Below are 14,580 nucleotides of genomic sequence, written 5' to 3' on the forward strand. Positions count from 1 at the left end.
GTTATAGATGAATGGACACGACCAAAAAGGGCCTCAGAACTCAATAGCCCAATACGGGAATGAAGTGCCACGTGTATTAATTCCCCCCTAGGTGATTGATGAGGTGGATGCCTAAGAAGTCAGATAGTTTAACTTTATTATTAAAGATTCCCAGATCGAAGCTTGGCTGTGTGCCTACTAATCTGAAATTGGATACAATGTACACAAGGTGTTCGACACAATTCCCCAATGGGTCAAAGTTGGTTCTCCGCTGCTTTTTTCTTCTCATCACGTGGCTCTCACGTGGCTTTAAAAGCCAGCCTCTCGAGTCTTTGGCTGTTAATATTCTGTTATCAAGCAAAAAAAAAAAAACTCTCCAAGAAAGCTGCAAGAAACCTTGAGAAACGTCTTCCATGGAGCGTACAGTCACCATGACAGATGAAGCCGTCATGAAACACTTCGAAAAGGCTAAACTTCTCAACGGGAGAGGAGACTACGTCAAGGCCTTGGAGTTACTTGACGATTTGATCTCAGTCTACAGGGAAGACAAGAACCAAACCTTTCTTCATTTCGAGCTAGGAGATGTGTTCATGCGTCTAGCGCACGCATCCCATAAAACAGACATGGAGATAGTCTTCTTGTTGGGCGCAGTAGGATGCGTTTCTGAATATACGCCGTTGTTAGAGTTCTGTGCCCGTCTATTCCACTTGCTTGCTCGGAGCCTTGGGTCAGCCTGGGTGTGTCGAACTAAATGTGATAAGGTGTGCTTTAGTGCTGAAGAGTGCATGACTCATCTTGAAGAGAAACACGCTGCGAAGTTGGAAAAGGATATGGTCATGAGGATAGGGATAAACTGGGCTTATAAGATACAGCATGGGAGATGGGAGCCAGTGGATACAGTAGCTGCCGTTGAGATGATCAAAACTCAGCTCGAAGATGTGAAAGCGTTTACAACTAGATCTAGGAAGATGGGATGGTCAGACCAATGGCCTTTAGCCACTGCAGATGAAGAGCGGAGTAATTTACTCAAGGAAGTCAAGTTGCTCCTTGTGTCACTATGTGAGCATCAGATTCTCTCCTGCAGCATTCGAGACTGGGTGATGAGTTTTCCTGTTGAGCATCATAAAAAACTCGAAGTTTCAGAAGAGAGTATTAAGGATTGTCGCATAGTGGAAACACCACAGAGCATATGTTTTCTGGAACGGGAAGAGGTCAAACAAATCCGAGGTTTTCTAAAGAAGATCAAGTGTGAAAAGCATGATGGTACAGATGTGGTTAGCAGAGCAGTGGACAGTCTGTTGGATCGTATTCGAATTAAAGAAAGTATTGAATTTGACGAGAAGTTTTCATTGCTGCTTCTGGATAAAAGACTGTTGAAAAGCAATCATGCTCTATTTGATGATGATGATTATGAAGGGAAAATCAAATTAGTCAAGGATCCCGATGTTCACTACGCCAAGGCACAGGCTCAGGGAGATGATATGATATCCTGGTTAGGTGACTGCTCTTCAGTGGATAAGAGCTTTCCTGGACCTATAAGGGAACACAATCTTGTAATCTGGGTGGCTGTTCTGAGAGCTCTTCAGTACACATGTAAAACACTGGGAACCAAATATGCAAAGAAAGAGCATGTCTTGGAGTACGAAGCAGCTCTTACTTTCGTGGAGAACTTGTGTGATGAAAGAAGAAAGACTGTTCAGGAAGAAGATCAGTGGAACAGCTATGCATCTCTTCTCTGCGATAGATTCTAAGATAGAGTCCCGGAAAATCCCCTCACTGCAAAACTATTCTTGTGTGCAGTACGAGATGTTTTCGAGGGAGGATTGCATCTGACATTTGATATTCCCGACTTAGAAGATTGCCTGAATCTTATACGCGAGCGTAGTAAAAGTCTCAGCAATGATAAAGTGTTGAAGTCCATAGAACTTCTGAAATCAATGGTCACCGAAAAGGTTCATCCATGATTTGAATATATACTTAATAGAATAACACTAAATTGTCCATCTAAAGTTATGTACATGACTTGTAGGTTCTGCTGATCGATGCAAAGATATTGCTGATTGATAATTCAAGGATTAGATTGTTAGACAAGCTCACAAGGCTTTCTGCTTTTGACAACCGCTCTTATATGCTTCATTTTCTGAAACCTTTCTTGCTGGTAAGTTTGAAAATTTATTTATTCATTTGCCGGCTGATTTGGTGTTTGATATGTTTCTTATATATTTTCATGCCTCTTTTCATGTAGAATGAAATTGTAATTATGAAGTCCAAAGTCAAGTCAGATGCAGCAGAAGCAGATCTTTTACTCAAAGAGGGGAAGAAGTCACTCAAAGAGGAGAAGAAGTCACAGGCCAAAAAGACGAGAAAAGATAAAAACATTAAGGTTTTTGAAGTTCTAAATTCTCTATTTGCTTCTTTGACTTTTCGGCTAATCAGTTCTAAGAATGAATGAGCTTCATGGCGCAACAGATAAATTCAACGAGCGTGGTTACTCCTGTTGATAAGACTGTTGAACAGTAAGTACCTCAAGAATCCTTTTTGCGTCTTTGATGAATTGTTTTCTGGTTTTCTCTGAGCAAAACTTGTTCCTACATCTCCAGTGAATCTTCTGTCAAACTTGAACCGGAAGAACATTCTAAGGAACCGGAAAGAGGTGGATTGGAAACTTCATCCAACACTGACATTCAAGTGGAAGCTACTGCAGTTGACTGTGACGGTAAAAAGAGCTTCTCAATTGTTTTGTTTTGTTACGCGCTCATAATTCTTATTTCTTCATTCGCCACCTTCAAGATATGCAAAACATGCCTGGAGAAGATTCACTGTCGAAACATTTGGAGCCAGCCCTTGAAGGAGCTGCAGACAGATACAATTCAGCTCTTGACATGACGCTAAAGGTAAAGTAGTAACCAAAAGAAAAGATTCAATTGCTAAAACCTTTCTTGCTGGTTGGTTTAAAAACTTTGGTTATATACAGAGAGCTTTAATTTTTCGTCTGTTTTGGTATTTGAGTGGTTTCTTATGTTTTCATGTAGAACGAAATTGTAAATATGGAATTCAATGCCAAGTCAGATGCAGCAGAAGCAGATCTTCATGGGCAACAAATAACTTCAACGAGCATGGCTAGTCCCGTTGAACTAGGCATGGGCATTCGGGGTCCCAATCGGGTTTCGGTTTTGTCCAGTCGGGTCTCGGTTTTTCGGGTTTATCAAAATCAGCCCCATTCGGATTATATAAAAGTTCGGTTCGGGACCGGTTCGGGTTCTATCGGGTTCGGATCGGGGTTAGTAAATCTTCAAAGAACCGGTACAACCCGATGTATTTTCGGGTTTTGGGTTCCAACCGGTTATTCGGTTTTAAAGTACTTGATTTATACATATTTTGTAACCAAAACATAAGTGCAATCGGTTCTTCGGGTTTAAAGTACTTGATTTGTACCTATTTTGTAACCAAAATCGATTCAAAAATAAGAAAAAAATCATCAAACGTGATCATTCAAAGTCAAATGAAAGGTAAACGTTGTTATTGATAGAAAGAAAACCAATAAATGAAATCATAAAATGAAAAATTAAGTTCTCATGAAATGAAAAAAAATTATTCAATGAAAATAAAACCAAAATCTAAAAATTTCAAGCCTCAAACGCTACTTTCAACCATCAACCTTCATATAATAGATAGTTATTGTAGATGTTTAATAATATCTTAGTGTATTTTGGCTACATATCAGGAATTTAGATCATGTTTGGTACAAGTTTTTTTTTGGCATTTTGAATGTTTCGGATTCTACGGATATCCATTTAATTTCGGATTCGGTTTGGATAATACCCATAACCCGAAATACCACAAAACAAGATCCATTCGGTATTTATGTCGGGTTCGGATCGGTTCGGATTCATTTTTATCGGATCGGATTCGGTTCGGATTTTCGGGTTCGGTTTATTTGTCCAGCCCTACGTTGAACAGTAAGTGTCGATACCCCAATAATAGTCTCTCACTCTCTTAGATTAGTTATCATTCATTATCCAAGGGAATATATTCCGATATTCTTGTAACAGATTAGTTACCAATATCCAAGGGAATATATATCCCGATATTCTTTTAATATTTTTGTTATTTAAGGGGAAACTAGATTTTAACCAGCGCTTTCAAAGCGCGGATTCATTTTCCTTTTTTTTTTCAATTGACAAATATTTAGTAAATGTCATATTTCATATATTTGTGTTTTATTTTATAAAAGACTTAAACTTTTTATCTTTCTTTATCGTGTTTCATTTTAAATGACTATTTATGTTTAAAAAATTAAACTTTATTTTTTGATGAATTAAGTTGGTATAACTCTGATAAATTAATTTTATTATGTGGTTAATATTTTTAATAAAATAATTATATACTTTTAATAAAGATTTATACTTTTCAATGAAAAAAATCAATTTTTTTTATGAATGCTTAAATTATATTAAGAAAAGAAAAAAAATAATTAAGAATGGTTGAAAAAAAATTATTTGAACTTGGACTCAAAGGCCCAAAGAAAAAAAAATGTGAGAATTGGATCTGATTTCTTAATCGGCCCAAATGGTCCAAGAGAGATCTGATGTGGACAGTGGGCTGTATCATAAAAATATGGCCCAATATAGATGTGTTATTAATATAACTTGATTGCCCTTAATGAAACATGCAATGTTAATAAAGAAAGGGCAGACTAAGTTAAAAAGAATAATAAGATACTGCTTTAATAGTATAGATACATTACTTACATGTTACCTCAAAAGTCCTTTTTGCGTATTTATTGAATAGTTTTAGGGTTTTACTCTGAGCAAAACGTTTTCTTACATGTCCGGCAAACCTTCTGTCGACCTTCAATCAGCAAAAACGATGGAAGAAGATTCCATAACCATGGAACCAAAAGATACTCTAAGAAGTGAAAAGGGTCCATTGGAAATTTCATCCACCAATGACATTCAAGAAGAAGCTAATAAAGTCAACAGTGGTGGTAAAAAGCTTCTCAATTGACTAATACTTTAAACTTTTTTGTTTGTTTTAAGATTCATCCTTCTTATTATATTTATCCACCATCTTTAAGATATGCAAAACATGCCTGGAGAAGACTCAGTCTCTGGAAATTTGGAGTCAGCACTTGGAGGAGCTGCAACTAGATACAACTCAGCTCTTGACATGACGCTAAAGGTAAAGCAGTTACCAAATCATTCCATATTTCTTTACCTTCTTATATAAATTCACAAATATATGTGGTATTTGCAGGCCCTCGTGAACATAAACGTTCTTAAAGAACAAGTTCTAAAGTACAATAAGCAACCAGTTCACGACAACCTGGAAGAACAAGTTCTATGTGCGCTACAAATTTTATTTACCTCTGTCGTGTCAGAGGAAATAAAAACTGAGGGAGTCTACAGTCTCATCTTGAGAGACTTACTCGTGTCCCTAGAAGAAGTTGATTCCATGGTTCGTGTGGAGAATATAAGCTTCTAATCATCATATTATTATTTTATTTTTTGGTTAATAAGCTTAACTAAAGGTATTGTATTTTTCATTTTTCAGTCGAGTGGTGCTGCTGAGGTACTTGTAACCATCCTTGAGTCTTGGCATTGCTGGAAAAACTCAGAAGGAGAAAGCTTGGTGACTCGCCTTTTCACGTTGGAGGAAAATGAAAGAATGAGTTGTAGAAAATGCGGAAGGAAGCCAAATTATCCAGAGCAGAGTTCTTATGGCATTGTTACGGCTGCAGATTCAATCAGAAACGTGAATGTATGTTTTCATTAATTTGGGCTCCTTGTCTTTCCCTAGAGAAACTGGTACTTCCCCTTTATAAAGTTGCTATGTGCTTTGCATATATCCAGTGTGCTTTTGGGGATATAAAGTTTGTGGATATCATTAAGGTGACCCGCATGGAATATAAAATGTTATGTGACATTAAAACTGGAGGTTGTGGAACGACAAACTTTGTTCATCATGTTATAAGTAGATGCCCACCTATCTTCACAATCGGTAAGTTTTTGAGAACCATGATTGTGATCTCATATACTCGTTTCATTGGTTATGGTTATAATAAAATAACGTTGGTGTTTTGTAGTGTTAGAATGGGAGAAGAGTGAAACTGAAAAGGAAATTTCTGAAACAACAAAAGCTCTGGAGTGGGAGATAGATATCAGCAGGCTGTACGAAGGCTTAGAACCAAACACTAACTACCGTCTTGTGTCAATGGTAAAAATAAAAACTGAAACAGGGTCACAAATGCTTGTCCTATTGTTCTTTTTTATATCTATGTAAAAGTCTCTGAGTATATGGGATGTGATGCAGGTTAGTTATGGTGAAGAAGACGAAGAACACATCTGCATGGTTTATGAAAAGAACCGGTGGGTCAATCTCAGACGTGAGTCTTTAGCAGGAGAGGTAATACAGAAACTGTTGATTTTTTTTGTCTTCCTTGAGTTGAATTGTAAATTTAGATAGATAGAAAGCAGACAGTGTTAATATCTGTGTGGTGGTGATGCCATAGGTTGTTGGCAACAACTGGGAGACTGTGATCACGTTCTGTGGATAAAGGAAAGTTCGACCCGTGATTCTGCTTTACGAAGCTGCCTGATCCATTATGGCCTAACAAGTGCGAAAGTAGTTATGTTTCTGTTTCAAGTGCAGATAAGTTATGTTTCTATTTCATAGTACGGTCAATGATGAAATCCATTTTGTAGCACATGCATGATGACACATTAACGATAATCTCATAAGCAAATTGAAGGATTTTTACTAAGAGAAGAAAATGATAGCATAGCAGAAAAAAAGGAACATTCAAAAAATCTCCCAAAGAGTTACAACAACATGGTATGGCCACAAATAGCCGGCAAAGAAGATGAGTGTAATCTAAGGCTTGTTACATTGATAGCAAGAACCCAAAAACCCTTGAATAAAACCCCAACACAAAACACACACACACAAAAAAAAAAAAAGAGGAAGTCCAGAAGATTTGTCTGGGGATTTTAAAAATAATACAACAAAACTGGTGAAGCAAAGCTGGGGAAGGTTTGTAGTCAGCAAAGTTCATGATCTCTCCAAACAAAAATTTCTTCACTGCATTTAAAACACCCTCGATTTACAGAACTCTAGGGGGTTGTGGTGTAGATGATATGATATGATATATATAATATATATTAACCTTTTGTTATATTTTTGCTCATTGGTTAGTTCTCTGTTCCATTAGGAGGTTCTTCTCGGTTTTCTGAAGCGGAAGCGATGCTAAAGCTGTTGTAGTTATCAGTGTTACTGCTTCTTGGCTTTCCTGGTCTTGATCGTATGTTGGTACCCATTGGAAACGGTTCCTGCAAATAATAACAACAAAGGTGAAACAAATCAATCTCTCAAGTATGAAACTATAAGATCACAAGAACCCATTTCAATACGATGAGCCAGCCATTAATAAAAAAAAAAAAAAAAGGAAACCAAAAAGATGAAACCTAACAAGATGATGTTATCTGATGTGTTAATAACACTCACCTGATCACCAGCATTTGGACCATCGGTGTGGAAAAGAATAGGCCGGCAACGTTTGTCTTCGTTCATTAAGCTTGAATTCTGAAAATGGGCAATGAGAGCTACTTTTCCTTGGATTCGAGCATATGTAAGTGTTGCCACCTTCTCGCTGTTAAACTTCTCCCACTTTTTGCCATTAAACGCCTACGAGTGTTTATAGAACTCTTAATAAACACTCTTCTAAAAAAAAAGCCAAAAATGTATATGAAAAAGCAGCAACACATGGTTGTACCTTATAAAACGGGACAATCTTTTCAGGTTCGGTAAGGTTGATGAAAGCATATCCCACATTGCATTTGTTCTGAAATCAGAAGGTGAAAATTAGTTTACTAGAAAATTGATATTGCTAGTAACAAAAGCTCAGTTTTCTGAATAGGAGGTTCTTATATAAAAAAAGTAGGACGCTTGCTTGCCTTAAAGTCAATTGGCAAATAAAGGAAATCATATGTTCCTTTACAGTGCTCGTCAATAGCAGATAGAAGCATCTTAGAAGTGTACCTAAACCATAGCAGCATAAAAATAGTAAACAGTTGAACAACCTACGAAGGTAACGGAAGAGACATGAACAAGGAATAAAAGAGAAAGACTGAGTTTACTTACTTGTTAGGAATGTTTTTAACCATCAACGTTGTCCTGCTATCATCCCCACGTAATATACGGTCAACATCAAGCTCATACAGTTTCTTGTCAGCGTTACTAGAGCTGGACTCGCTTCTCCGGTGAGAGAGATTCCTGTATCGTTCATTCGGCGAGTCATACGAGCCAGGCATTGAACCCATTGGGCTCCTCCCAGGGAAGAGATGAGACAACTGTTGAGGAGATCTCAGTACAGCATTTGGGGAATTCACATCCATGCGATTCCCAACAACATGGGAAAAAGACTTATGAGAACCGATCTCCATTGGACGTGAGGGTGAAGAGCCAGGAAACCCCATGCTACCATGAGAACCTATGTGGAAGCCAGGAGATTCTAGAGATTCAGCTACATAGGCTTGTCTTCTATCCCAGAAAGGCGAGTTTAGTACCGGCGCAGATCCAATGTGGTAGATTCTAGAGATTCAGCTACATAGGCTTGTCTTCTATCCCAGAAAGGCGAGTTTAGTACCGGCGCAGATCCAATGTGGTGGTGCACAGGAGAAGATGCCATATTCACCATAATAGGAGGTGCTCTAGAGAATACAGTGACAGGAGGGCGCTGAGTAGGAATGCTGTTGATGTGAGATGGCGAGTTAGGCCACATCATGCCACTTGACGGATTATGTTGCTGAGTGTTAGAGTTGCTCCATAAGTTCGGGTTAGGGCGGCGGGAGCTTTGATTCATGGGAGATCCTACGCCTACAGCCAAAAGAACACAACAACTAAAAGTGAGTAATTTATCAAGACAATGGCACTTTAGAGATAAAGATCTTACCCCCTCCGTTAAAGCCATCCACTCCACGAACATTATGTAACATAAAGCCTTCATTTGCTGCCGAGGATTTATATGGACTACCATTTGCAAAGTTGTCGAGATACTCTGAAAAAGAATGGGGATGGAGATTTGGCATGCTCTGGATCCCCATATTTGTATTATCAAAAGAATGGCCATGCTCCTGAACTCCGACAGGCTTGCTGGCTGAGATGACGTTTGCAGGAGGTTGAAATCCGATAGGAATGCTGAGACTCCGGTGACGTTCAATGAAGGAGTTCACAGGTGATCCAACAGAACTATGATTAACCCGCATAGATCCACCATCAATGGAGGTTGAGGAAATTAATCCCGGGAAATGTCTCCCTGAATCAGAGATTATTAACGGTAGTGAGTTTGAGTCCTAAGATGAGAAATCATTAAAGAAAAAAAAAAATTACAAATGATTAATGCAAAAGCATACCCATGTTCCCAGATGAGGTATTAGTAAAAGCCAATTTTGGTAGACACCCTTCAGCATCTTGCATATATCTGAAAAGGAAAAGGAAAATTATGGGTAAATTCCACAGACCTAACAGAAAATCTTTGATTTGGCATTTTCATTATTAGTTCATAGGACAAAAGAAGAAGAAGACAAAAACAATCACCACCTTGTAGCCTCTGGACAAGCTGGCGCAAGTTTAAGCTGCTTCCCAGCAACCTCGAGTCCATTTAGTCCACCAAGAGCAGCATCTGCGGCTCGAATGTCAAAGAACTCTATGTATATCTGTGGGTTATCATGCATAGTTCTACGAATCTGCAAATCACAGAAACAACAACATTAGCATCTACCTAGAAAAGTAAATATACGAAGAACCCAAATATATCAAACCTCTTTGATTTCTCCATATGATTTGACCATTCGATTGAGCTCTTCGTTCGAAATAGAAGAATCGAGATTATTAATTAACAAGGCTCCTTTACTCGCGTCTTTTTCTGAAGGATTTTCCTGATAGCAAGAAAATTGTAAGATAGATAAAAATCAATACAAGTCACAAGTACAGTCCACATAGCAAAGAAAAAATCTTCCAGAAGAATAGTTAATCACACCGTAGGGATAGAATAACGAATGTCAAGCTTCGTTCCTCTTAACAGCTTGTTGTGGAGTGCCCTCGCCGCATTCTGAGCAGCCCTTATATCATAGAACGATACCATGATAAAGCCACGATTCTTGCTAGCTGTCTGAAAAGCCTGGATGTCTCCAAATTGCTGAAAAAGTAAATGTATCCTCAGTACAAGTATACATACCATGTAACTCCTAAATAAAGAATCATAAACGCTGATGAAATAAGGTACCTCAAAAAGGACCTTCAGCTCATAGTCTTCGACATTGCTACTGATATTTCCGACCAAAATTGTTCTTGATGGAATTTCACCTCGACGATGTTCGCCAACAGAGTTATTACTGCCTCTCTCGCCGTTCCTGTGGCCCACGGAAGAAAAAACATCTCCATCTAGCTCCATGCCACCAACGCTGCTGAAGAGGTCAAAATCATCCGGATCATCCCCATTGGCACGAGATTTAAGCCCAACCTCACCCATCACTTCTGCAAAGAGATCATCTTCGTCTGGCAGAAGATTACCAATAGTTTGCGCCTCAATTTCTTCTAAAGTCTCAGAAGGTTCTTCCTCACGGTGGGTAACAGCTGTGTTTCCAGACATAGGTGACAGCATATTATTTCCCTGTAGTCGTACTGCAAAAACAACAATTTAAAGATGCACTCAAGTAGTTAAAGTACAGTAAGTCAGAGCAAAGATCATATTAGGCTGCAGTTAAATAACAAACTGACGTTTCTTTACCATAGAGGATATCAGATTTAGGCAGCTGATAAAAAAAATCAACATACTAAAGTCAAATTCACGAAAGTGAACCAGAATCTTACGTTTCCTAGTAAATATATCAGACAGTGAGCTGGAAAACAAACTGCTTTCCCACTGACTATCACTTGTAGTGTTTCTTGCGTTAGGACTAAGAGAAGAGTGCACCCCAGACAAGCTAGATTGTGGCTTCAGCTGGTAACTTTCAGGTGTCCAGGAACTTTTTGGCAGACGTCCACCTTGGTTTTCGGGCATCGTGTCTGTTTTCAGAAACCCAAATTGCCTCTGCAGAACCAAAAAAAAACAGTTTTAGACATCATAGACAATGGTGGCAGACAATGCCATAGGTGACAAATATGGTTATAGCAATTCTAGCCCCTGAAAAAATAAGAGTTACCTCAGAAGTAAGACGTATATCTTCACGAAAGTGAGAAGGTGTTGATACACCTCCCTGTTCCATTACATCAGACGGCATTGTGCAGATGACAACAACCAAATCTCTTTTTAACTTTTAGTTTTTTCAACGGACCATAGCCTTTCCCCTGAAAAAAAAAATGAACAAAACAGTGTTATATTCAAAGCCAGGTAACTCCACAGAAAAAAAAAAAAAAACAAAATCCACTTTTCACCGCAAAGAAGATCTTCCCAGACAAAAATGAGTAACAGAGAAATGTCCCAAATCACTCACGTTTCAGCTACAAGATCAACCCAAATAACACCAATGAGAAGAAATACAAACCCCAAAATCCAAAGGATGAAACAAAGTTTGCAACTTTAAGCACTCTAAGAAGAACCTCAACAGGAAAATTATCTTAAATTGCTCAATTAAAAAGTAAAAACATCTGAAAAAGAAAATTAGGTCCCAATCACTCACGTATCAGCTACAAGATTAACCCAAATAACACCAATGAGAAGAAATACAAACCCCAAAATCCAAAGGATGAAACAAAGTCAGCAACTTTTAGAAGCTCAACAGGAAAACCATCTTAAATTGCTCAATTAAAGCAAGTAAAAACACCTGAAAAAAACGAAGATTAGGTCCCAATCACTCACGTCTCAGCTACAAGATCAAGCCAAATAACACCAAAATCAAAAGGATGAAACAAAGTCAACAACTTTAAGAAGCTCAACATTAAAACTATCTTAAATCTCAAACATTTAAGACACTATTTCAAACAGAGACTACAATTTCGCCTAACTCATGATCCTTGTTGAGCTAATTATACTCAAAACAGAGAACCAACTCCTACCTAATTCACAACAACTACAATTACGCTTCCATTTACCTTCAATAAAATAAAATAAAATAAAATTGTGAAGAATGGATCTCGTGAAAACTCTTTTTTACCTTCACGATCCAACGAAGAAACAACAACAAAGCGATAAGAAGAATAACTCGGCTTTCTCTCTTTAATCTTCCTCCTTTGCTTTGCTTTTTTTTTTTTTGGTTTCCTTCTAACCAATCACATCCATCGCCAGAATATTTATTTAATTCCCCAAAAATTAAAATAACCAAAAAGTGAATCGGTGTTTGAATTTTTTTTTTTTTTTTTTTTTTTTTTAAAAGAATTTCCCCTCCTCTCACGACGATGAGACCGGCGGTGGTTATGATGATACCGGCCGCCGACGGGGATCTCCGATAGAGAGAAGGAGAGAGTTTGTTTTTTTTGTTTTTTTTTTTTTTTTTTTTTCGGTTAGTTGGTTTAGAAATAGAAAAAAAGGAGCGGAGAAAAAAAAGAATTAGAGTATGTGGAAGAGAAGGGCTCTGCTACTTTTGTATGTACCGTGGACCTAGTAGTGTGTGGTACACGGTTTAATCTGGACCGTAGGATTAATGATTGATTTTTTTTTTAATAAAAAGGGAGAAAATAAAAATATTACGGGGACTTTACACGAGAGTCTTGACTGCAGACGGCGAGTTCGGCTTAAGGAGCCGGCTATTACTTTTTTTTTTAAATACAAACTAGTATTTATTAATATGTACTCATCAAGTTAGGAATCTACACATTATTATTTTATCAATACTTGTTTTAGATGATTCATTTTTAACATAGTTGTTTTAGATGATATTTGACAGATTGAGAGTTTAATGTACCAAACAAAACGATTTTTACAGCATCTTAGCGATGATTAGATATTGAGACAATTGTTTAAGTTATTATCTTTTTAATGCTGACATGTGCATAAATGTATACCTATATAAGACAGAAAAAAAATACGCATAAAAACATGTACATAAACATCTAGTAGTAGTGTGGCACTGGAAACATGTTTCGATATATATGATTTATAAAAAGACATGCAACCCAATATTCAATGTTCAAAAACATAGGCTTGCAAACTTTTGTTATAACTTATAAGTTCACGATATATATCTTACGTTGCTAAGTAAGCAACCCAACAATAAATCATTATCTTTAATCCTTTGAGATAATGTTCGGTTGGTTGATTGGTTCTAGTATTACATCTTACAACTATATATTTTTGTTCACTTTTAGCAAAAAAAAAAACTATTTTGGTTCATTAGTTTTTTTTTTCTTCTAAAGAGAGAATCATTTCTTTCACTATCAGTTTCACGGTCTTTATCGTTTAGCGTTTGGATTTTTCTAGCTTTGTTGTTTTCTCCTCACCATACCTCAAGTGAAATGTCGCTTTAGTATATTATACAAAATCGTAGTACAATGTAGGGGATTGCAACAAGAAACTAAGTCGTAATCAGCATTGAGTGAAGATTTCAAGTGAATTTTGATTGGTTTGCTGGACAAACCCCTCCACGTTATCAAATTTAGCATGTGTAGGTTCGAACTTACAAATGGAAAAGACAAATAAGTCATCCACTAATGTCTTTGTCTTTTTTTTATCTTACAACGTAAATTGCAAAATTACAAATAATGAAATGAACTAAAATGCAGTCACGTAGCCAGTGGCCGTGAACGGTGGCCGAAGGTGAGTGTCGTGTACGATATATCGTCTGTGAAATTATTTTCAAATACTGAAACCTCTTTAGCTTAATAAATGTTTTCATTTACGCATTCTATTGCATATACAAATGCTTAGCTTAAAGATTCGTCAAGTGTTTTGTATTGGGATCTCCGTCGAACATTATTGTTATTTTGTTTCACTGAATGCAAAATACCATTCTAAAAATGTCAAATATAGGCTCCGAATGGTAACAGCGGATTGAGCGGTGCGGGACAACCGGATTGGATAGTGCGGTATGGTTTAACTGCGGTTTTGTAAACTGCGGATTATTAGCGGTTAAACAAAAAAAAACGGTACAAAATAAAATGTGAATGGTAACAAAAAGCAAGTGCGGTACATAACCAAAAGTAGAATGGTAAAAGTAGAATAAGCGGTGTGGATAAAACTTAAATTTAAATATATTTTAATAAAACTTAAATTTAAATATATTTTAATAAAACAAAAGATATAATTCTTTTTATTACACCACATAGACATATATACAATCAAGAATTTAAATTTTCCCACAACATATTTGCAATATTATCCCTTATTCGAGCCATATATTCTCCATCTATTGCATTTGTAGCATTTAATGCTTCTGTGTCGTCTAAATCGTTCTCCGAGTTTGTGTCGTTTATTCCCGTCTCTATCATCACTTCAGCAAAATCTGCATCTGCAAAATTTGAAATTTTGATAAAATTATGTAGTCCCATAGTTGTCATTATCACTCTTTTTGTATATCAATATCATATCTTGGAAAATCAGAAAGAATCCTCCATTTTTTCTTCCAAACCCCGAAAGTCCTCTCGATTACGGAACGTAAAGAAGCATGA

At 37.1% G+C, this 14,580-nt stretch overlaps 1 protein-coding gene and 2 pseudogenes across 2 annotated transcripts; 1 reads left to right on the forward strand and 2 right to left on the reverse strand.

Annotated features, from left to right (window-relative positions):
* The first annotated feature begins 370 nt into the window (after positions 1 to 370).
* Positions 371 to 6,924, forward strand: LOC106324554 (annotated as a pseudogene).
* Positions 6,798 to 12,462, reverse strand: LOC106326839 (protein MEI2-like 1). 2 transcript variants are annotated; one of them, XM_013764783.1, is made up of 16 exons: positions 12,132 to 12,462; positions 11,181 to 11,325; positions 10,849 to 11,068; positions 10,262 to 10,659; positions 10,016 to 10,174; positions 9,798 to 9,914; positions 9,577 to 9,722; positions 9,390 to 9,457; positions 8,930 to 9,292; positions 8,639 to 8,853; positions 8,119 to 8,558; positions 7,932 to 8,016; positions 7,751 to 7,819; positions 7,483 to 7,662; positions 7,145 to 7,307; positions 6,798 to 7,059 (listed from the first exon to the last, which is right to left on the reverse strand). In XM_013764783.1, the coding sequence occupies exons 2-15, from the start codon at positions 11,256 to 11,258 to the stop codon at positions 7,170 to 7,172; spliced, it is 2,676 nt and encodes an 891-aa protein (XP_013620237.1). In that variant the 5' UTR covers positions 11,259 to 11,325; positions 12,132 to 12,462; the 3' UTR covers positions 6,798 to 7,059; positions 7,145 to 7,169. The 2 variants fall into 2 exon arrangements, with proteins under 2 accessions (XP_013620237.1, XP_013620236.1); XM_013764782.1 differs by having other exon boundaries at positions 6,798 to 7,307.
* A 1,937-nt stretch (positions 12,463 to 14,399) lies between these two features.
* Positions 14,400 to 14,580, reverse strand: part of LOC106324555 — a 3,150-nt pseudogene continuing 2,969 nt past the window's right edge.

Source organism: Brassica oleracea, chromosome C2 (assembly GCF_000695525.1).
Source record: "Brassica oleracea var. oleracea cultivar TO1000 chromosome C2, BOL, whole genome shotgun sequence".
NCBI classification, from domain to species: domain Eukaryota; kingdom Viridiplantae; phylum Streptophyta; class Magnoliopsida; order Brassicales; family Brassicaceae; genus Brassica; species Brassica oleracea.